Source organism: Erpetoichthys calabaricus, chromosome 1 (assembly GCF_900747795.2).
Source record: "Erpetoichthys calabaricus chromosome 1, fErpCal1.3, whole genome shotgun sequence".
Taxonomy (NCBI): domain Eukaryota; kingdom Metazoa; phylum Chordata; class Cladistia; order Polypteriformes; family Polypteridae; genus Erpetoichthys; species Erpetoichthys calabaricus.
This window is the reverse complement of record NC_041394.2, coordinates 239491037-239515249: the sequence shown is the minus strand read 5'-3', so window position 1 is coordinate 239515249 and position 24213 is coordinate 239491037. Positions and strand designations below refer to the sequence as shown.

Genomic DNA, 24213 nt, shown 5'->3' with positions numbered 1-24213 from the left:
ATCGCTCAGTTTAGATGGCCGGCCAGCTCTAGGAAGAGTCCTGGTGGTTTCGAACTTCTTCCACTTACAGATGATGGAGGCCACTGTGCTCATTGGGACCTTCACAGCAGCAGAAATTTTTCTGTAACCTTCCCCAGATTTGTGCCTCGAGACAATTCCTTTGAGTTCATGCTTGGTTTGTGCTCTGACATGCACTGTCAACTGTGGGATCTTATATAGACAGGTGTGTGCCTTTCCAAATCATGTCCAATCAACTGAATTTACCACAGGTGGATTCCAATTAAGCTGCAGAAACATCTCAAGGATGATCAGGGGAAACAGGATGCACCTGAGCTCAATTTTGAGCTTCATGGCAAAGGCTGTGAATACTTGTGTACATGTGCTTTCTCAATTTTTTTATTTTTAATAAATTTGCAAAAATCTCAAGTAAACTTTTTTCACGTTGTCATTATTGGGTGTTGTGTGTAGAATTCTGAGGAAATAAAATGAATGTAATCCATTTTGGAATAATCCTGTAACATAACAAAATGTGGAAAAAGTGATGCGCTGTGAATACTTTCCGGATGCACTGTATATATATATCTAGCTATATATACCTGTATAGGGGGACACCCTTCTACATATATTCTGGGGGAGCTACAATGGGCGTCTAAGTACCTCCGCCGGGACGCTTGGTAACAGCCTCCCTGGCTGACGTTGGTGCCTCAGTTTCCCGCAGGGCTCCACAGCCCTGTTGGGATCTGGGGGTGGCCACCAGGGGGTGCTGCATGGGTCCCTGAGGTGGCCCGGACAACTATACAGCCTTGCCCGGAAGTGCAATTAGAAACAGATGAACAAGCACCTGGAGCACTTCCCGGGTGAACTATAAAAAGGGCCAGCATCCACCACTCTGGAGCCAGAATCGGGAGGAAAAGGATGAGGTTGCCAAGGAGGAGTGGTGGTGCCAAGGTGGAGTGTTGTGTTTTTTATATATATATATATATATATATATATATATATATATATATATATATATATATATATATTTATATATACACACACACACATACACAGTATCTCACAAAAGTGAGCACATCCCTCACATTTTTGTAAATATTTTATTATATCTTTTCATGGGACAACACTGAAAATATGACACTTTGATACAATGTAAAGTAGTCAGTGTACAACTTGTATATCAGTGTAAATTTGCTGTTCCCTTAAAACAACTCAACACACAGCCATTAATGTCTAAACCTCTGGCAACAAAAGTGAGTACACCCCTAAGTGAAAACTGTCCAAATTGTGCACAATAAGCCATTTTCCCTCCTTGGTGTCATGTGACTCGTTAGTGTTAGAAGGTCTCACGTGTGAATGGGGAGCAGGTGTGTTAAATTTGGTGTTATCGCTCTCGCACTCTCTCATACTGGTCACTGGAAGTTCAACATATCATTCTTGTGAGATAGATAGATAGATAGATAGGTAGATAGATAGATAGATAGATAGACTATCTATCTATCTATCTATCTATATATATATATATATATATATATATATATATATATATATACAGGCAGTCCACAGGTTACGTATGAGATAGGGACTGTGGGTTTGTATTTAAGTTGAATTTGTATTTAAGTCGGAACAGGTACATTACTTTAAGAAATGTTATTGTTGACCGACTGTAACCAAGTACTCTGCCAATGAATTATGGAGTTTCACCTCTTTCTGACCTTTTTATTATTTCTACTTTATTTTCAATGGGGATGGTTTTTCTCTTCTTTACAATATCACCAGCACTTGCATCATATTTGTGTTTCAGAGACATTCTTGAAGGGTGACGACAAAAGGTTAAGATGAGCTCTTCTGTACAGCACTGTACACGCTATCACAACAGATTAGGCACCAGTCATCAACACGTCTGATGTATAGGGTGGTCCAGATCTAATTATGCAATTTTCATTATGCTATAACTTATTCAGTTTATTAAATAGAAAAATCACCTGAAAAATCCTGGACCATCGAGAAGTGTGTGAACTGACGACACGAAGAATCGTCTTCGTGCCGAACTAGAATTGTCCCCACATAAATCAAAGTCATCCAGATGATCTGGTTCTGCAGAATTAGATCTGGACCACCCTGTACTGACAAGAGACAACTTCCTGCTATGTGCGTAACAGTACAAGCAGGCTTGCTATTGAGAATGAATGGGGGCAGCGAGGGGCGGTTCATCACCAGCCCACATCACAGTCACCTCCACTACAGTATGCTGCCTGCAGTGTCCCGCCGCACCACCACCCCCATTCAACACGCAGCCATCTGAGGCACACTACAATGCTACCCCCCGCCTCCCCGTTCACCCTCAATGGCCTCCATTCAGCCACAACAGGGTCACCACTTGCAGCGGGGGGCGGGCAGTGAAACCACTTGCCCCCGGGAGCCGCCCGACGGACACTACACTGCGCAAGCAGCGAAATCAACCCCCTCCAGCCTCCGTCCAGCCACTGCTTGCAGTGTCCCCGGGCCGAAGATGATGGAGCGGCAGTTACTGAGGTGCATGCTTTGCAGCTGCGGCCCCGTTCGTATGTTGTAGGTCGGGTGTCCGTAACCTGGGGACTACCTGTATATATATAATATATATATATATATATATATATATATAGTGGACACTAGAGGAGCTGTTGCCCCGCTAAACCCACCAGACAGACGTCCAAGTCACACGTTTACAAGCATCAAGAAGAATTTAATTATTTTCTTCCAATAAAGTGCACAAAGCACCGCACACTCCACAATTCTCAAATCAATAATAATAATAAACAATAATCAATAATCACAATCCTCCTCTCCACCCAGCAGCTCCGTCACTCTACCACCCAACTTCTTCTCTCCTTGCTGGGTTTTGACCAGTCCTTTAAATAGTCCATGACCCGGAAATATTCCTTCTCTGGGTCAAATGCCACATCATCCTTCAAGTCGCCCAGAAGTACTGCAGGCTTTTGTCCTTTTGCCTCCGAAGTACTTCAGGGTCGTAACAACAATAGGAATCCCCAGGTTCCTTGTGTGCTCCCCCTGGCGGCACCCACGGCACCCAACAGGGCTGAGGAAACAGACTTCACGTCCCATGATGCCCTGAGGGAATCCGGGGAACCATTTCCGTCCAGGTTAGCTGCCCCCTAGCATCCCAGGGATGCAGTGCCCTGAAAAGCCTGCTCTTCCTCCTTTTTTCTGTTCAAGGACGTCCTGGCCAGATTGAAACGTCACACTGACTTAGCCACCCCTCCCCACTGCCTCAACGTAATGTTTTGCTATATATTGCCTTTGATTCTTGTAAGTCTAAGCATTATCCTCTGATGAAGACCCCTGGCAGGGGTTGAAAGCTCAAGAATAAAGACTACTTTATGATATGCGATTCATTTTTTCTCCCTTTGTGGATCTCCAGCTGCAAATATACAGTATATATATATATATATATATATATATATATATATATATACAGTGGTGTGAAAAACTATTTGCCCCCTTCCTGATTTCTTATTCTTTTGCATGTTTGTCACACAAAATGTTTCTGATCATCAAACACATTTCACCATTAGTCAAATATAACACAAGTAAACACAAAATGCAGTTTGTAAATGGTGGTTTTTATTATTTAGGGAGAAAAAAAAATCCAAACCTACATGGCCCTGTATGAAAAAGTAATTGCCCCCTGAACCTAATAACTGGTTGGGCCACCCATAGTAGCAATAACTGCAATCAAACGTTTGCGATAACTTGCAATGAGTCTATTACAGCGCTCTGGAGGAATTTTGGCCCACTCATCTTTGCAAAATTGTTGTAATTCAGCTTTATTTGAGGGTTTTCTAGCATGAACCGCCTTTTTAAGGTCATGCCATAGCATCTCAATTGGATTCAGGTCAGGACTTTGACTAGGCCACTCCAAAGTCTTCATTTTGTTTTTCTTCAGCCATTCAGAGGTGGATTTGCTGGTGTGTTTTGGGTCATTGTCCTGTTGCAGCACCCAAGATCGCTTCAGCTTGAGTTGACGAACAGATGGCCGGACATTCTTCTTCAGGATTTTTTGGTAGACAGTAGAATTCATGGTTCCATCTATCACAGCAAGCCTTCCAGGTCCTGAAGCAGCAAAACAACTCCAGACCATCACACTACCACCACCATATTTTACTGTTGGTATGATGTTCTTTTTCTGAAATGCTGTGTTCCTTTTACGCCAGATGTAACGGGACATTTGCCTTCGAAAAAGTTCAACTTTTGACTCATCAGTCCACAAGGTATTTTCCCAAAAGTCTTGGCAATCATTGAGATGTTTCTTAGCAAAATTGAGACGAGCCCTAATGTTCTTTTTGCTTAACAGTGGTTTGCGTCTTGGAAATCTGCCATGCAGGCCGTTTTTGCCCAGTCTCTTTCTTATGGCGGAGTCGTGAACACTGACCTTAATTGAGGCAAGTGAGGCCTGCAGTTCTTTAGACGTTGTCCTGGGGTCTTTTGTGACCTCTCGGATGAGTCGTCTCTGTGCTCTTGGGGTAATTTTGGTCGGCCGGCCACTCCTGGGAAGGTTCACCACTGTTCCATGTTTTTGCCATTTGTGGATAATGGCTCTCACTGTAGTTCGCTGGAGTCCCAAAGCTTTAGAAATGGCTTTATAACCTTTACCAGACTGATAGATCTCAATTACTTCTGTTCTCATTTGTTCCTGAATTTCTTTGGATCTTGGCATGATGTCTAGCTTTTGAGGTGCTTTTGGTCTACTTCTCTGTGTCAGGCAGCTCCTATTTAAGTGATTTCTTGATTGAAACAGGTGTGGCAGTAATCAGGCCTGGGGGTGGCTATGGAAATTGAACTCAGGTGTGATACACCACAGTTAGGTTATTTTTTAACAAGGGGGCAATTACAATTAGGTTTGGATTTTTTTTCTCCCTAAATAATAAAAACCATCATTTAAAAACTGCATTTTGTGTTTACTTGTGTTATATTTGACTAATGGTTAAATGTGTTTGATGATCAGAAACATTTTGTGTGACAAACATGCAAAAGAATAAGAAATTAGGAAGGGGGCAAATAGTTTTTCACACCACTGTATATATACACACACCGTGTTTCCCCAAAAATAAGACCTACTATGAAAATAAGCCTTAGCATGATTTTTCAGGATGCTCGTAATATAAGCCCTACTCCGAAAATAAGCCCTAGTTACGATCCCGCGCAGGCGACTTTGGTTGAGCGATAAACGCCTACCGCTACCGTATGTACACAAATGAACAGGAAATATTACCGGTATTTTGACCCCCCGACAAGATGAGTGCAAAAAGAAAGAGCTATTCTGTCGATTACAAGAAAGGAATTGTGTAGGAGTCCCAGGGCAAAAATCTTACTGCTTTCTGCAAAGGGAAGAAGTTGGATATCCGAATGCACTACGAGCAGGCTACATGGACAAGAGGTGCTCATTTAAGGAAAGCTCTGTTGCTAGACATGAGAGATTGGGGCCAATTGTTCTAAAGGAAATGGAGTTGCAAGAAATTCATAATGGAATTCGGGGTTTAGAGAGTTATGATAATGTCCCAGAAGATGATGATATGACTGTATTTGAATAAATGTAGATTTCTGTTCCAGAATACTAGGGGGTTGTGCCCTCGGCTCACTTCACATGCCCACCTCCCGGGGCACGCTGTTAGCCAGCCACTTCGCGTCTCAGCCACTCGCGTTGTGAAGGGGGGGGCTGAATGCATGCTAATGAGACACGGTCGGATCAGCTTCTGTCTTACTGCTGTCGTGTTGCGTGTCGATCATTTAAAAGCCTTTGCAGCAGCTGTCCTTTTGTCTCACTGCCTTGTCTTGCGGGTCGTTAAAGTGTCTCCGAGAAAATCACGTATCGTCTCCTTCCAAGATTTTTTTTTTTTTTTAATAATATAGAGAAATGTAGATTTTTGTTCATGGAAAAACAAGACATCCCCTGAAAATAAGCCCTAGCGCGTATTTTGAAGGAATAATTAATATAAGACCCTGTCTTATTTTCGGGGAAGCACGGTATCTATCTATCTATCTATCTATCTATCTATCTATCTATCTATCTATCTATCTATCTATCTATCTATCTACAGTCATGGCCGAAATTATCGGCACCCCTGGAATTTTCCCAGAAAATGCACCATTTCTCCCAGAAAATTATTGCAATTACAAATGTTTTTGTATATACATGTTTATTTCCTTTATGTGCATTGGAACAACACAAAAAAACAGAGAAAAAAAGCCAAATCTGACATCATGTCACACAGAAGAACTCCAAAAATGGGCTGGACAAAATTATTGGCACCCTTTCAAAATTCTGGGTAAATCATTTTATTTCAAACATATGATGCTCGTTTGAACTCACCTGTGGCAAGAAACAGGTGCTGGCAATATAGCAATCATACCTGAAGCCAGTTAAAATGGAGAAAAGTTGACTGAACCTTTCTGTTGTGTGTCTGAGTGTGCCACACTAAGCATGGAGAACAGAAAGAAGAGCAGAGAATTGTCTGAGGACTTGAGAATAAAAATTGTGGAAAAATATCAACAATCTCAAGGCTACAAGTCCATCTCCAGAGATCTTCATGTTCCTTTGTCCACTGTGCGCAACATAATCAAGAAGTTCACAACACATGGCACTGTAGCTAATCTCCCTGGACGTGGACGGAAGAGAAAAATTGGTAAAAGACTGCAATGAAGGATAGTCCGAATGGTGGATAAACAACCCCAATCAACTTCAAAACATATTCAAGCTGTTCTGCAGACTCAGGGTGCAACAGTGTCAGCTCGAACTATCCGTCGACATTTGAACGAAATGAAACGCTATGGCAGGAGAGCCAGGAGGACCCCACTGCTGACACAGAAACATAAAAAAGCCAGACTGGAGTTTGCCAAAATGTACTTGAGGAAGCCAAAATCCTTCTGGGTGAACGTCTTGTGGACAGATAAGACCAAGGTAGAGCTTTTTGGTAAAGCTCATCATTCTACTGTTTACAGAAAACGGAATGAGGCCTATGAAGAAAAGAACACAGTACCTACAGTCAAACATGGGGATGTTTTGCTGCCTCTGGCATTGGATGCCTTGACTGTGTGCAAGGCATCATGAAATCTGAAGACTACCAAAAGATATTGGGGCACAATGTAGGGCCCAGTGTCAGAAAGCTGGGTCTTGTGACGATGCGGTTTCAGCTCCATGCTCCCATCGGCTGTTAGGGAGCCCTTGAACCCAACACCGTCGGTAATGTCACCGATGAGCTAGACAGTGAGGCAATAAACAATTGAGCAAGAGGATGGTTAAAAAGTGCAAAGTGCTTTTATTAACATAAATCAAAACAAAGTCCACAAAGTGCAACAGCGCAGTGTTCAAAGTCTTCATTAAATAAATAATCCATAAAATGAAACGTGGAGGTTAAAATCAATAAATAGGAAAACTCTTCTAAAAACCATGAGGTAAAATAGTACAGGAAGTAATGTTAAAATCAAAAACCCAGTGTCTTCCGTTTTCATGGCGGCTCCCCTGCTACACCCATCTGGTCTGCTCTACAGGAGAGTCGCCTACCTGCAGGATCAGCTGCCCTTCAAACAGGTCTGGTATCCCTCCGATCCTTGGCTTCGTCAGGCTCCCAACCGGACCGAGACTTGGGATATTTCCCAGCGGCCAAGGCGCTCACGCTGGGGCTACACCTGCCCAAAGCCTCCTCGACTCCCGCTCCTAGCAACGGCCAAGTCGATACTTCTGCTGGTCACTCCAGCTACTTAGTTGCTCAGCTGGAGCGACCGCTTCCTTCAGCCCCACTGAGTGTCGGCCAAACACTTCTCTCGTAGACTGTCCTCCCAGCTGCCTGCTTTCTCTAATGTGAGCTTGCTCTTACTCGCTCGCTCGCCTTCCTCACACCGGCTTTCTCCACCTGCTTCCTGTCTTCTCTCTACCTCCCGTTCACTTCCCTTTCTTTTTACTCTCTCCTCTCTAACCGACTCGCGCTTCTCTTTATATGCAGAGAGGACATAGCAGCTGCAGCCCATTAGCCACAGGAACGATCACGGATGTGGGCAGTCTCTCACCTGTGCACTTAGGTGAAAAACGCCCACACCGCAGATCGCCCTGCGGCTTGCTATAGCCACCACGCCCCCTCGCTAAGCCGCGAGCGCGGCGATTGTTTATTTAAATAAAAACGGCCTTTGGTGGGAGAGCTGTGGACCCATAACACCACAGGTCTGCGTCAAAGGTCATGGGTGTTCCAGCAGGACAATGACCCCAAACATACCTCTAAAAGCACTCAGAAATGGTTGAAGACAAAGCGCTGGAGAGTTCTGAAGTGGCCAGCAATGAGTCCGGATCTAAATCCGATTGAACACTTATGGAGAGATCTCAAAATTGCTGTTGGGAGAAGGCGCCCTTCAAATCTGAGAAACCTTGAGCAGTTTGCAAAAGAAGAGTGGTCGGAAATTCCAGTTGAGAGGTGTAACAAGCTTGTTGATGGTTATAGGAAGCGCTTGATTTCAGTTATTTTTTCCAAAGGGCGTGCAACCAAATATTAAGTAGAGGGTGCCAATAATTTTGTCCAGCCCAGTTTTTGAGTTTTGTGTGAAATTATGTCAGATTTGGCTTTTTTTCTCTGTTTTTTTGTGTTGTTCCAATGCACATAAAGGAAATAAACGTGTATATCAAAACATTTGTAATTGCAACAATTTTCTGGGAGAAATGTTGCATTTTCAAGGAAAATTCCAGGGGTGCAATAATTTCGGCCGTGACTCTATCTATCTATAGAGATAAATACATACAGAGATAAATACATAAATTATAGACATATAGTGAAAATATTCGGACAGTGTAAAATATTGATTTTTCATTTTCAAAATATTTCTCCATTTAAGGCATCCCTGGACATAAGATGTATGTATCTTTTATGTGTGGGTGGTTTTGTACTTGTGGGAAGATGTCAGCTTGAGGACACGTGAACTCTGCAACTGGTCACTCAGTCTGAGTAAAGCTTGGCTTAGTCACTGGTGTTGTAAGATGCTAGAAGCCCTTTGGGCGTTTTTTAACAAAAATCACTGCAGTACGTCTTGCTCTACAGAAACAATGATTTATCAGTTTTTACACAATGCGCTGTGATTATTGTGATTATGGTAGTAATTTTTATACTTTTTTCTCATGTTTGTCTGCATATTTTTTTTCAAAACCTCATGAAGTGTTTTATTTTTTTGGACACAAATTCATTTCTAATAATTTTTACAATTGTCTTTCATCTTCCTGTGATGCCATTTTAAGATTTTGTACAATGTTGCTATGGGGTGATGTTTGCAAATAGAGCTAAGAGTGATGTCACAAATCATCGGGTAGAAAGGCTTGATAATTCCAGTTTGTCTAAGTTTGCAGATACAAACAAAAAATAAATCTTACGTATTTGCAGAAGTTCTTTTGATGATGAACAAGTTTTGAAATTTGCCTCTGTGTATTATTTCCTTTTGGTTGTGGTGCTAGGTTTTGGGTTTTGTTGACTTCTTCATAAAATTGTTTGGCTTTATTTTTTGACATTTCTCTATCTCCTATCTCTTTTTCTCTGCTCCTGTGGTATGTCTTTCAATATCTTTGGCACAACAGCAATATTTTATTGCTCACGTAATGGCTTTTTCTAGAAAACAGTCATGTTCTGGACACAGCAGATTTTCCTATCAATAGTGTATTTTAGTTAATTGACTGTGGTTATGGCCTTTTCTTATAGCAGTAGGCTTTAATATGGAATCAAATGCAATCTGGGATATCAAGATATGCTTATTTTTATATACATATGAATGTTTTGGTATGTTTTTCAGAAAGTTATGCTGACTTTTGTAAAGAAGATTTTGATGTCAAAAATTATACTGCCCAAGCTATTCATTGTGCAGTCATTGCAGAGCACCTAGCAAAACTTTCACAAGGAATCAGCCAGTTGGACAAGGAACTGCATATACAGGTTTGTTTATATAGTTATCTGTTATTTTGTCTTACACATTAGCTTTAATCAGAGTTTTCTTCATCTTTAATTCATGTATAGAGATTTGAAGTTAATCTAAATAGTAAAGTGTTTTCCCGAACTGTCATTATCCAATTGATATGTCGTCATCTTTTTTTAAAGAAAAGTATGTGTTTCTGAAGTAAATGTGCAATGTAGTGATCAATGACAAGAGGCAGGCATGTGGGACACCTATGTTTTCTATGTCCCTTTCCTAGAAATAGGACAAAATATGTGGATGCAGTAGTGACTTTAGGGTCCTTAAGGTTCATCCAGCACTTCCTGACCTCTAAGCCTTTGGGACTTTAACAGGTTTGGCTGCCTGTTGTAGGTTGAAGGCTCTTGCCATCCTGTAATTAATGTCCCTAATTCTGATTAATTCTACACTGAGACTCCTAGGTTGACCCACCCTGAACCCGTGATACCAGAAAAATTTAAGAACACAGAAGAAATTAGTTTACTTCTTTTATTATATTTATCTAACCACAACATAAAATACAATATGCTAACATCTTTCCTATCTAGTCTCTTCAATATAGTTAAAGTAAGTGAAAAAGAAAAGTGTAATACAGTAATCCCTCCTCCATCGCGGGGGTTGCGTTCCAGAGCCACCCGCGAAGTAGGAAAATCCGCGAAGTAGAAACCATACGTTTATATGGTTATTTTTAGAATGTCATGCTTGGGTCACAGATTTGCGCAGAAACACAGGAGGTTGCAGAGAGACAGGAACGTTATTCAAACACTGCAAACAAACATTTGTCTCTTTTTCAAAAGTTTAAACTGTGCTCCATGACAAGACAGAGATGACAGTTCTGTCTCACAATTAAAAGAATGCAAACATATCTTCCTTTTCAAAGGAGTGCAAAGCAAGCAGTCAAAAAAAAAATCAATACGGCTTTTAAGTATGCGAAGCACCGCCGGTACAAAGCTGTTGAAGGCGGCAGCTCACACCCCCTCTGTCAGGAGCAGGAAGAGAGAGAGAGAGAGAGAGAGAGAGAGAGAGAGAGAGAGAGAGACAGATAAAAAAAATCAATACGTGCCCTTTGAGCTTTTAAGTATGCGAAGCTCCGTGCAGCCTGTCCTTCAGGAAGCAGCTGCACACAGCCCCCCTGCTCACACCCCCCTACGTCAGCGCAAGAGAGAGAGAGAGAGAGAGAGAGAGAAAGTTAGCTGGATAGCTTTTCAGCCATCTGCCAATAGCGTCTCTTGTATGAAATCAACTGGGCAAACCAACTGAGGAAGCATGTACCAGAAATTAAAAGACCCATTGTCCGCAGAAACCCGCGAAGCAGCGAAAAATCCGCGATATATATTTAAATATGCTTACATATAAAATCCGCGATGGAGTGAAGCCGCGAAAGGCGAAGCGCGATATAGCGAGGGATCACTGTAATCAGGTGGCACTGACACAGAGGTGCAACCCTTCTGGTTTCAAAACAAAAAAAATCCTGGGCAAATGCGTTAAATATTTTTATTTTTATTTTTCTAATCACTGCTTTGCTGCATGACTGTTACAAATTTTTAAAGTGAAGAGTAGGTCTGTGGCCAAATGGGTGAGATGAATCGTATAAAATTCTCTGGCCATACATGAAAGAACAAAACTAACATTTCTTAGAATGTTAAGGTTTATTAACAAAAAGGTTCAAAAGGTAAAATGTTGTCTCCTAATTTCTGATATCTCTGGCTGATAAGCACAAAATGAGGCCTTGCCTCAAAACCTATTTTCAATGAACATCTGAAACCAAAATCAGACAATTCCCAAAATCTAAAAGCAGGTTTCAGCCTACTCAAACTATCAAGGAAGAAAGGCTAAATAATATTTAAAATAGTCTATAAAATGTGAAGAGGTTGGAGAAAGGGAAGGGGAATTGTGGAAAAACGTTTAACCCAAAGTGACATTAAACAAAGGTTCAGCACAGTTTTGAGGCCTCAAAGGTCCATATATATCACTAAAGAACTAGGAATATAACTAACAGAATTAACATAAGAAGAGAAGGAAAGAAAAAGTACTAAGTGATTAATAAAAAAGAAGTACTATTTAAAATAATACAATATAAAACAAAAGAAAACAAAATATATTTCACAAATAAAATATGGCAAAATAAACAAATAGGAAGAAAACAAACTAGCAGTAAAGCTAGGGATGGAGTTCCGGTTTAAACATGACATTGGTCCTGTCTATGGTTTAGCTGACAGACAGACGACAAGACATTCAGTTAATTTTTGATGCAGAACACCAAGCATTTTCCTTAAATTGTGGCAAGCCATAAGGTCCTTACAATTTTCCTACACCATCATGCTGCCACCACCATATTTAACTGTTGGTGTGTTATTCCTACTGTAGAGTCTTCTGTTTGGCTTACACCAGAAATAATGGGACCCATTTTGTCCAGAATATTTCACTTTTTTCTGTATGAAACCTCTCACAAGAGGCTTGGGGATCATTCAAATGCTTTCTTGGAAATGATCAACAAGCATTTATGTTCTTCTTCATTAGAAGTACTTTAGACTTTGCTACCTTCCAATAAAGCTCATTTTTGCTCAATTTCTTTCTGACTGTGGAGTCATGAACACTGACCTTTGCTGAGACAAGTGAAATATGCGGGGCCATCTATATATGTTTCTGTATTTTCATATAGAATTACACAATTGCTGTACATTAAAACTTTATTATTTTTCATATCCAGTTATTTTTTTGAAGGGCAGAACATTGGCACTGTTTAATTTTTCTTGTAGGTTTTTGAAAATGAAATTTAATTCCTCTTTTAAATATGCTGTATGAAATGTGGAAATGCAGAGGCTTCAAGAGCTGTAATTAGAATTGTCTGATAAATGTCAACAGATCTAAGCAGTTGTAGTACATGTGAAATAAAGAGACTGCTCTTTTGCTATTGCAGGTGGTTGCAAGACATGAAGACCTCCTTGCCCAAGCCACAGGGATTGAATCACTTGAAGGTAGTTTATAAATGTATTTACTTTAACTGTGTTTTGTGTTTTAAGATCTATAGTTTTACTTACATTTGGTTGAAAGCTGCTTAAATCAAATTTGAATGCAGACATTTTAATATTATAGTAAATGGCCTAATACTGTTGCTTCACACGCAATGCACTGCAATATGGTTTGGTTTGGAATTTTTTAAAGTGGAGTTTGTGAATTAAAAAAAAGTACATTTTTGTCAAAAACATGAAAATTTCTTGGTGATTCCAAACTTTTGAATGTGAGTTTATGTACATGCACAGTGTCCTCCAAATTCTTTGAGACAGAGACACTTTTTCCTTAATTCACACCTCTTCTCCACTCTTTAAAACTGCAAATCAAACAATTCAGACGTGATTAAAGTGCACATGCAGACTTTAATGTAAGGGTGTTTGCATATATTTCGTCAAGTCATGTAGAAATTGCAACGCTTTTTATACACAATCCCCCCATTTCAGGACACCATAATGTTTTTGGACAACTGGCGTCACAGTTGTTTGTTTCTCACTTGGCCCTGGCCTCTTTCCTTCCTGCCAGTTGAGCCTACACCACCATCTATCTTGCTAACTCAAAAATTGTGATCCTGTCATCTTGCGGTTTCTTCAGTCCATGTTTTGGAGTCACATTTGGCCAAGCCCCAGAATCACTCCAAGTGTCCTGTGTTTACTGGATCACTAGGCTAGTGCATCCTTTATTGGGCCCTAGTATCCTTTTACCCCTGTACCTTCAGTTGCTCTTAAAAAGACAAGTCACAAGGACAGACCTGCTACTGTCTGATATCAGGACAGTATACATCCTCTGTTGGGCTAGATTTCTTTTGACTTCTTTTAAGCTGTACATAGCCTCAGTCTTTCACAGTAAGTCAGGCATCCTTTGAATGTGTTATCTGATCTTTAGTGTCCTGGGACAGACATTGCCTATTTCTTCCCAGATATTCATTCTCATTCTTACTTCTTAGGTCCCCACCCACTAGTCCCAACTCTCGTACACATATGGTACATAATGGTTTATGACAATATCCTTAGTTCTGTGCTGTCACTTTCCCTGCCAGACATTGCACATTTTGCTCTCCTTCAAAGAGGTCTTTGATGGTACTACACCATCTAGTGTTTTCTTCCTCAAATTCATCTGTTCACTGCATCATTTATTATACCACCATTTAAAGAATATTAATGTTTGCTGGTGGACTAATAACTATATTACACAGAACCCCCCACCCCAAGACCCTAAATTGAAAGCAGAAAGTAATATTGAAATATTTTCATCACATGAAATGTGCAAAACAAAGTGTTTTTGGCCCTATTTAGGCTGCTTTTTTGTTAGTTACTGTAACTGACATCCGGAAAAGTAATTTTTATGAAAAAAGCAATGATAAAGAACAATGTAATTATTTATAACTCCTTTCTGAGAATTGTGATGGGGAATGCACATTGCCTGGCTGTCATGCTTGCACGCCTATAAAAATTTATAACATGAAGAACTGCTGGCATCAGCTTTATAATAATGGCACACATAACTAGTTGTTGACACTGTTCTATATTACATATTTTAAGTAACTACTGACAAAATATAGAGTGCCTGTACTCTGTAAATAAAGTTAACAAAAACTGATGAAAATATTCCTGCTCCTCCTGTGTGCATATTTTTTCAACACCATCATTTCTTTGAGGTTTTGTACCATAACCATAATAATTCAAGTTTTAAATTTTGCTTCTGTATACTGGTATTGTGCAGATTGTACTTGAGTAATGTAAACATGATCAAAACTCTTTCTGCAGTTTGGATGTCAATACTGTTTTTATTTTGTGTGTCTGCTTCAGTATACTTTAAGTTTTTCTTTTCTCTCCACTGAAGTGTTTGCTCTCTGCCATGATGATTTATAATTGATAACTGATATTTTGGGATGATTATGATTACTTGTTTACCATGCATTTGCTAGTAATGTACAATTATAATTCTAGTTTGAAATTGCCATGTACAGTGCACTATTCCCATTTGTGTGTGTTTATATATGCATGCATGTCACTTATGCCTTTTGATAAGTTAAATTTATCATATTGCAGTTTATATTCTGCTTATAATTTCCAAAACACAAATTAAAGTTAACCTAAGTTAGTTACTAATTTGTACTGTTACTTGAGTCACTTTTTTCAGAACCTTTTTTTTTTTACTTGTAGTTTCCAAATCATATACTTTTACTTAAGTAAGTTATTGGCTAAGTAATAGTACTTCTGCTTAAGTAGAATTTTTAGTACTTTTTCCGTCTCTGCAGAGAAGTGCAACAAGACCCAGGATCATCAACTGGCAGCCTATCTGGCCCATTGGCAGAATTTCTTTGGCCCCAAGTCATTCTCCTCTGATAAATTTGTTTTTAGTTATATTAAAATTACATATAATTAGTAAATGTCAGGCATCGACAATTAAGACTGTTTACAAGTGGTTTGATCGATTTTGTAATGGATCTGACTCAGTTGAAGGCGAGAAAAAATCAGAACGTCCTTCAACATCAATAACCGAGGAAAATGTTGAAACGGTTTCATTCTACATCATGACAACGCTCCTTGTCACACATCCCTTCTAGTACGACAATTTCTGTTGAATAAAAACATTACTCTGTATCCGTATCCACCTTATTCGTCCGATCTGGCACTGTGCGACTTCTGGCTGTTCCCTAAATTGAAAATGATCATGAAAGGCAAACGATTTCAATCCATTGAGGGCATCCAGGCAGCCACGACAGCCCAACTAAAGACACTCTCGAAAGAAAACTTCCAGAACTGCTTTGCAAAGTGGCAGGATCGTTGGGATAAGTGCATTTGAAGTGGAGGAGAGTATTTTTAGGGTGACTAGTAGTTGTAAATCTTTTACTGCAATAAACATTTCTTTTTTAAAGCATTCACCATATATTTTGATCACACCTCGTAAGTTTGATTTAAAAGGAATGTTAAAGAAAAGTGGGAGAATTTCGGAACATTAAAGTGTCAGGAATTTTAAAGATTTGAAATAGAAATTACTTTGACTATTCATTTAATAATTACACTTCAGTAAAATCTCATTAACTGGTTAATGTCACTACCATATATTGATGGAAATATTAATCTTACAACAGCAAAAGTTGCAAACACGAGAAAATAATTGTTAGACAAACCTGATTTAAAAAAAATGTGTTCCTACAAAAGCAGCTTTGAAGTGTTTGTGTAAATAAAAATATCCAATTGGTATTCACCAATTTATGTGTTACTGATATTATAGTGATTTTGTTATAATTTTTGGAATTTATTTTAAGCAGTATTTATTTTTTGTTACTGAATAGAATATGCCAGTGAATAAGTGTAGTACATGCACATGCATAGTGATCATATCATTCTTTATAAAAAACTGTGCTGAAATCTCCCCAAGTCAATAAAATTCTCTATTTGTTGTTACATTGGAGTGATCCCTCTCCTCCACTAAATATGAAGTCTAGTCTTTCAAGTTGGCACCTAGAAGTGGGGTGAGAGTTAGGTCTCACTTTCAAAAGCAAGGCCCAAAAAATGTCATTTAGAACAAAAGAAGCAGGAGCTCAATCACCTTAAAACCCCACATCCCTCCAGCATGTTCCTGCTGTTCCTTTATGAATTCCGTTCCAACAAAATATTGGATAGCACAGTGGTATTTGCTTTCTGTCACTTCATCAAAGGCTAAGGATATATATGAGCAGCCTGGTTGACAATGTCATCCCGACTTTGGATATTTTTTGCCAAAACATGATCATGACATGCAACATTTCAGGATGACAAGGCTGCGTGTTTTACAGATTCAATAACATTATCTCTAGCAAGTTCTGATAAAAAAAGCTTTATTGTGTGTAGCTGGTTTCCATGTAGGTTGGAGGAAAGCACATGTTTAACATTATACTGAGATTGTAGCTTGCTTTCAATGCCTTGATTTTCCTGTGTCAGGCCTCAGTGTGCAAAACAAGATTCTTTGTAAGTCTGAATATAGTGGCATCTCCCATTTTATTATAGCAACTGTTTCATTCTAGATAGCTGAGCATTTCTGAATGATGACATTATAAACACGTTCTTTAAAGTTCATTATTGGAATGGCAATTCTCTGTAAAAGTTTTCTTCTTGACATTTTGACAGACATTTTTGGTAGATGACTTGTTTTGAAGTTACATGAAGTTACTAGCAATGATACATGTCAATGACAGATAATAGAATAATTGAAAAATATTTGTTGTTCAACATGTCAGTGCCTTTCCTCTGTATCCATGTGTGTGAACATCTCTTCACCCACACTTACTCGATCAACCGCTATCCTGTAAAGCCTGCTTCTCAGACTCTGTCATTATTTTCAAAGCGCCTTTCTCACCTCAAGTTCGCTTTAATACTTGTTGTCGTTGAAAGCAACTCTCTCAGCGTGACTCATATGCATTTATTGCCCTCATGTGTCTCACACTCACACTTCTTCTTTTGATTGCATCACCAAAGCCAAACTGACCAATCACACCAAAGTCAAACTGATTAATCAGATTGCTTGGAGGGACAGGACACACAGACCTTAGTGTTTTATTATATAATAGTAGATAAGAAGTTAAACATATGCTTGGTGATTCCTTTTTTAAGCTGATTTAACATATATGTGCTTTGAATGAAGGAGTGATTGGATGAGAGTGTCTAGGATAGTGTGTGTGTGTTTGAGTTTGAGTTTGCAGGGTTTGTTGAAGGTGCCTGGCCCGGCTCAGGCCAAAGTGTATTTGCTATGAGAAAATTTGGCCCTGGGTGAAATTTCTTTTGATGCCCCTTGGACTAGACCGTTTCCTTTACTACAGGATATTGTTATGGTCATGTTTTGGAACTCTAAAATACATTATTTTTTATAATTTTTATTTTGGAAATTATGTTCATTTAATTTAATCATTAGTTTTATTATATTGTTTTAATGGCTTTTTTGTGGGTTTTTCTTGTGGATGTTGCTATCTTCCGGCAGAGGTAATATTATTTATTGTAACAAGGTCTCTTTTGGGTGATATTAGTATGACATGATATCATCATGTCCACATTATAAAAGGTAGTACTGCACATGCTCTGGCATCTAAGCTTTGGATCTCTCTAACAGAACCAATACTTTTGAGTATAGTGAGGACCAAGGACTTTGAGTCAGTGTTAGGACCTATTGGCTTGATGTGTTGATAGTGATTTTTTGCTGTCTTTTTTGAATTTTAATGCTCTTCTTTCTCACATTTATTTTTGGTATTTGATCTCTTCCTGTTTACTGATGATTGTTGTTGGAGTGCCCTCAAAGTAACACTTCATTTCTCAGTCCTAATTGTAACAGGAAGGGACAATGGATGAAGGTTTCAGCCTGGATGGAGGGCATTCTTGTTCCCAGATTGAACTATGAAGGGGATGGATTAAGGGAGACAACCATATAAGATACTTCAGCACCCTGATATGCTAAGTGGCAGCACTCCTGGGTTGATTCACCCATGCATATGATAGCAGGGGGTGTTGGGAACTGGGCATCATGGGTCCACCAGGGTGAACTGTAGAAGGAAATTATCCCTGTTTTGAGGGACCCAGAAGTGCTATCATCATGTAGTGCTATCGCACCAGAAGTCCTTCTGTGTCCAAGATAGAAAGGGGCCGCCTCACCTCAGAGGAGGCGTTGGATAATACTCATTGGAGGTGTTGATGGTGAGGAGAAGGATTATTTTGTGTTATGTACAACCCCAATTCCAATGAAATTGGGACATTGTGTAAAACATAAATAAAAACAGAATACAATGATTTGCAAATCCTTTTCAACCTATATTCAATTGAATACACTACAAAGACAAGATATCGAATGTTCAAACTGATAAACTTTATTGTTGTTTTGTATATCTTCACTTATTTTGAATTTGATGCCTGCAACACGTTCCGAAAAAGCTGGGACAGGGGCATGTTTACCACTGTGTTATATCACCTTTCCTTTTAACAACACTCAATAAGCGTTTGGGAACTGAGGACACTAACTGTTGAAGCTCTGTAGGTGGAATTCTTTCCCATTCTTGCTTGATGTACAACTTCAGTTGCTCAACAGTCCGGGGTCTCAGTTGTCGTATTTTGCGCTTCATAATGCGCCACACATTTTCAATGGGAGACAGGTCTGGACTGCAGGCAGGCCAGTCTAGTACCTGCACTCTTTTACTACGAAGCCACACTGTTGTAACACATGCAGAATGTGGCTTCGCATTGTCCTGCTGAAATAAGCAGGGACATCCCTGAAAAAGACGTCGCTTGGATGGCAGTATATGTTGCTCCAAAACCTGTATGTACCTTTCAGCATTAATGGTGCCTTCACAGATGTGCAAGTTATCCATGCCATGGGCACTAACACACCCCCATACCATCACAGATGCTGGCTTTTGAACTTTGCGCTGATAACAATCCGGATGGTCCTTTTCTTCTTTGGCCCTGAGGACATGACGTCCATGATTTCCAAAAACAATTTGAAATGTGGACTCGTCAGACCACAGCACACTTTTCCACTTTGCGTCAGTCCATCTCAGATGAGCTCAGGCCCAGAGAAGCCGGCGGCGTTTCTGGGTGTTGTTGATATATGGCTTTCACTTTGCATGGTAGAGTTTTAACTTGCACTTGTAGATGTAGTGACGAACTGTGTTAACTGACAATGGTTTTCTGAAGTATTCCTGAGCCCACGTGGTAATATCCTTTACAGAATGATGTCTGTTTTTAATGCAGTTCTGCCTGTGTTGGTATTCGGCCTTGCCGCTTACATGCAGAGATTTCTCCAGATTCTCTGAATCTTTTGATGATATTATGGACAGTAGATGATGAAATCCCTAGATTCCTTTCAATTGTACGTTGAGAAACGTTGTTCTTAAACTGCTGGACTATTTGCCCACGTGGTTGTTCACAAAGTGATGACCCTTGCCCCACCCTTGCTTGTGAATGACTGAGCCTTTTGGGGATGCTCCTTTTGTACCCAATCATGACAAACACCTGTTTCCAATTAACCTGTTCACCTGTGGAATGTTCAAAACAGGTGTTTTTTGAACATTCCTCAACTTTCCCAGTCTGTTGCTGCCCCTGTCCCAACTTTTTTGGAACGTGTTGCAGGCATCAAATTCAAAATGAGTGAAGATTTGCAAAACAACAATAAAGTTTATCAGTTTGAACATTCGATATCTAGTCTTCATAGTGTATTCAATTGAATATAGGTTGAAAAGGATTTGCAAATCATTGTATTCTGTTTTTATTTACATTTTACACAACGTCCCAATTTCATTGGAATCGGGGTTGTATGTTGTGATGTACTGGATGAACTGAGAAAGAGCCTATTGGAGATATTTTTGCGCAAATAAAATTATTTAGTTTGAACCCATGACTGTTTTATAATAGTTGTGCCTGGGGGTTGGGACTCAGTGGTGCCCTGTAGTGTTACATTTTATAATTCTAATGAAAAAGGAGTCCTCTTGACTATACATTTAATTTAGATGTCAGAATGTTTTTCTTTACACAGAGAGTAATAGATACATGTAATAAATTACTAGGTAGTGTGGTATTACTCATTGTTTACGCTCTACTTAATAGTATTTTGCAGGAGTTAGTTGAACAATGATCGACAAGCCATGTTGGACTGCATGGCCTCTAAGCTGTCATTGTAATGAGATGTTATACTGTACATCTTGTGAACGATCAGCCCCCTACACAAACAGGCACAGAGACACAAGTGCAAAATAAACCTTTCTTTTAAATTTTTTCTTTTCAGCACACAGTGCACAAATCACCAACAATTACAACTATGGCTCAATTTCTTTTTCTTCTTCTATTTCTTTATTTTCCTTTACCGCCTACACTCCTCCAAGGTAAGCTCTGCCCACCACCTCCCGACTCTGGCTCCCAGAATGGAGTGAGATGGCCTCTTTTATAGTGCACCTGGAAGTGCTTCAAGTGCACTCTGATCTTCTTTCAGCAGCACTCCAGAGTGTGGCGGAAGTGCTGTAAGGGTCCTCGGAAGTACTCCACATGTTCCTGGATCCTCTTCTGGCAGCACTTCTGGGTGTGGCAGAAGTGCTGCAGTCCATGGCTCCGGGACTGTTCAGGTGCCCACTGGCGGTGACCACGTGTCCCAACAGGGTTGAGCCTCCTAACTCCAAGCCCCTTGTCCCCAATGCAATCCAGTGAGGCTGCCCTCTCGCATCCAGGGGGAGCTATTGTTGTAGATATGTCCTCTCCCCTGGTCCTTCCATCATAGAGACTTTCCAGCCGGTCTGCCACACTCTCTGTTAGCTCAAGTATCATGAGGCTTTTAGAGCCAGTTTGCACAAAATCTTGTTAAGCTTCTTTTCAGACTGCATACTTGTCTTTCTTTTCCATAATGCAGAAAGACACTTATTTTTTTGGTTTTGTTTATGTATTTGCACAAGTAAGCCCGCGATTCTCTAGAGAATCGTAGATCCAAGAATGGCAATCAGTTTCTGTTCCATCCAATATTTGGATGGATGACATATCATGGAGGGTGGGTGTGTCTGGGGAAATGTCATTTAATTAAATAAGCATATCTGTACTAGAGCGGTTTCGTTTTGCGGAGACGTGATTATGTTGCCTTTGCTGACACCGACTTCTGGCAGAGTGGAGCGCATCAAGTTTAGTTTACAGGTTGTGGTGTTCGTGTGCCAGCCACTGAGTCTGGGAAGCCGCTGGGTTTCAGTCTGTGACCGTTATGTGATCTATATTACTGGCACAGTGGATTAGAGCAAGTGTAGTGTACAGGTTGTGTTGTTTGGGCGCCACTTACTGACTCTGTGAAGCCGCTGCGTTTGACTCTGGGGCGTGCGCCACGGCGCATTACGTATGCGCCTCGGTGGGAAGCCGCTGCGTGATGAAATATCATGGAGGGTGGGTGCGTCCTGGGACAGTTAAACGCGCTTCTGTTATTGTGTTTCTTAAGCAGACTCGTTTTTGTTTTTTTATGGCTGTGTCGTCGTATATGCAGTGGTGTGGGCGGTCGCGTCCGGGCGGCTGTACAACCTGGCGTGCACGCTTTACCTCAGGTTTAGTTCACAGGTCGTAGGCATTGTAAAGTTTCCATTTAATTCAATAACCCTATTTGAACTAAAGCGGTTTCTTTGTGTGGGCGCCTTCGTTCATTGTGTTTATCCATACGGGCTCATTTACAGGTCGTAGCCATACGGGCTCGTGTTTGTATTACTAATCATTGAGCTCCCGCTCGTTCATTGTGTTTATCCATACAGGGCTCGTTTTGTATTTCCGTTAGTTGAGCTCTTTCATTGTGGAGCCGTGATGTTTTTGCTTCTGGTGTGTGTGAAGCGCGTTGTGGGAGCCTCCTGGCACAGTGGAGTAGAGCAAGTGTAGTTTATGGGTTGTGTTGTTTGGGCGCCACCTACTGACTCTGGGAAGCCACTGCGTTTGACTCTGGGGCGTCGCCGCAGTGCGCATGCGCTTCGGTGCATCCGCCGCGCCTGCCGTGCATAAATTAACTGTCGTTTAGTAATATAGATAAGTGTCTGTGTGGTTTTTAATCTTACTTGTAATGGAATTGCAAAACAAATTGAGGTATTATTTTGGACCTTCAATTTCAGTTCCATCTAGATTTGCAGTGTAATTTTATTTATTTATTTTCATTTTAATCATTAATCATTTTTATTTTTCTGGTTTGTGTAATTTTCATGTCTCTGATTATGATGGATTGGTTTCTTATTCAGAGCTGATTCCTTACTTATGCCTAGTGATGCCAGTATAGACTCTGGCTTCCTGATACCCAATATGTGGATTAAACAGGTTTGTTACATGGGTGAATTTCTGGATAATTTAAATGACTGAAAGTCTTCCATTAATAAACCAAACTTGGTTTAGGTGTAGAAAACTACAAGACCACCAGTGTAATCTTTTTTGAGTTTAAAATTAAAGCTAACATCACAAAAGGAGTAAGGTGCTTACCAGTTAATTAGAAAAAGAAAAACAAACAGCAGTAATAAAGGCTATGGTCAACAAGATTATCCTGCTAAAGTTTTTTTTTTTTTAGACCTCAGATTATCCTTTGCTAATATTAAATCATTTCCCTTATAGTTCAGGGCATGTAGAAATTATTATCTATCTGAATGATAACTTGGAATAAAAATGACTAAATTGCAGTGTCCTCTAGATTACATGCAGTAAAGTGTCAGTGAAATGCAGATGTTGTGTCATTCATTTACGCCTGTTACATAAAGACATTGATTGAAGGCTTAATTTTTGCAGAGTGGCGCAGCAAGGGTACTTGTGCCTTATTGCTACCAATATACTACAGTAGAATTATCTTTAATGTTTGTTCTTCACTTCCACTCAGTGCTTGTAAATTTGCATTTCCACCATCTTGTACTGGTAACTTAGTTTAAACTTTGTACATTTATTACTATTTTGTTGAATGCAGGAAGTTAAAAACTTTTTGGTTGTTTTTCCAACGATGTTTCTTAGCAGTAGAACTTGTTAAGGACTAAGTGAAGTTCAAGGAAAAATAAGTATGTAAAACTTTAAAAAGATTCAGTGTTTTTCTATTAATTATTTTGTACTTATTTTTAGGAGTGCTTCAGATGATGCAAACACGAATATCTGCTCTACAAGGAGCTGTTGACAGGTACTAGCTGTGATGTTTTAAGCTTTAAATTAACATAGAAAAAATAAAAGGTGTGGCTAGCAAGTCTGATGAAAGTTATTGACCAGAATTATATTGATCTTCTTAACAACTGTTTTTTTAAAATAGGTCTGTATCTAAAGTGGTTTTGATGTTAAAACTAACATTTTATCAAGGGAATTTTATTCATGACTATGAAACAATTTGGTTTCTGTTTATGCTGGTTTACTCCTCAGGTTTACTATCTTTAACTTGAGCATCTGGCCTTTGTTACTCACACTAGAGTCCCAGTCATCTTCCAAATCTAGACCGAAACAGCCACTGGCCTGGCACAGTTTTAATTACCTTGATGGGTCATCTCAGTTACCACTCCTTACCACTTCAGGACCATCTGTTGCCTTTTTGTTGGCCAGAAATATATAACAGACCTCCTGCTAGCTTTAACTTTAAAATGACAACATATATTCACATTTCTTTGATCAGAGATCATGTGCTGTCTTTTATTAACCAGTAAATATGCTGAGGTACTGCTAATCTTCCAAAACCTCTTTCCCAACATTGGTGGAGAGTCAGACATCACTAGCACTTGGTGTGTGATTTCTCCTAGGTTATACT

General features: G+C 39.8%; 1 protein-coding gene across 1 annotated transcript in view; it reads left to right on the top strand.

The window, feature by feature from the left end:
• The window catches only part of cog5 (component of oligomeric golgi complex 5), a 507949-nt gene that overhangs the window by 4974 nt on the left and 478762 nt on the right, over positions 1-24213 (top strand). The window contains exons 2-4 of the mRNA XM_028812938.2: positions 9817-9956; positions 12893-12950; positions 23547-23601. Of these exons, the coding sequence (XP_028668771.1) occupies positions 9817-9956; positions 12893-12950; positions 23547-23601 (253 nt within the window). The remainder of the gene's footprint in view (positions 1-9816; positions 9957-12892; positions 12951-23546; positions 23602-24213) is intronic.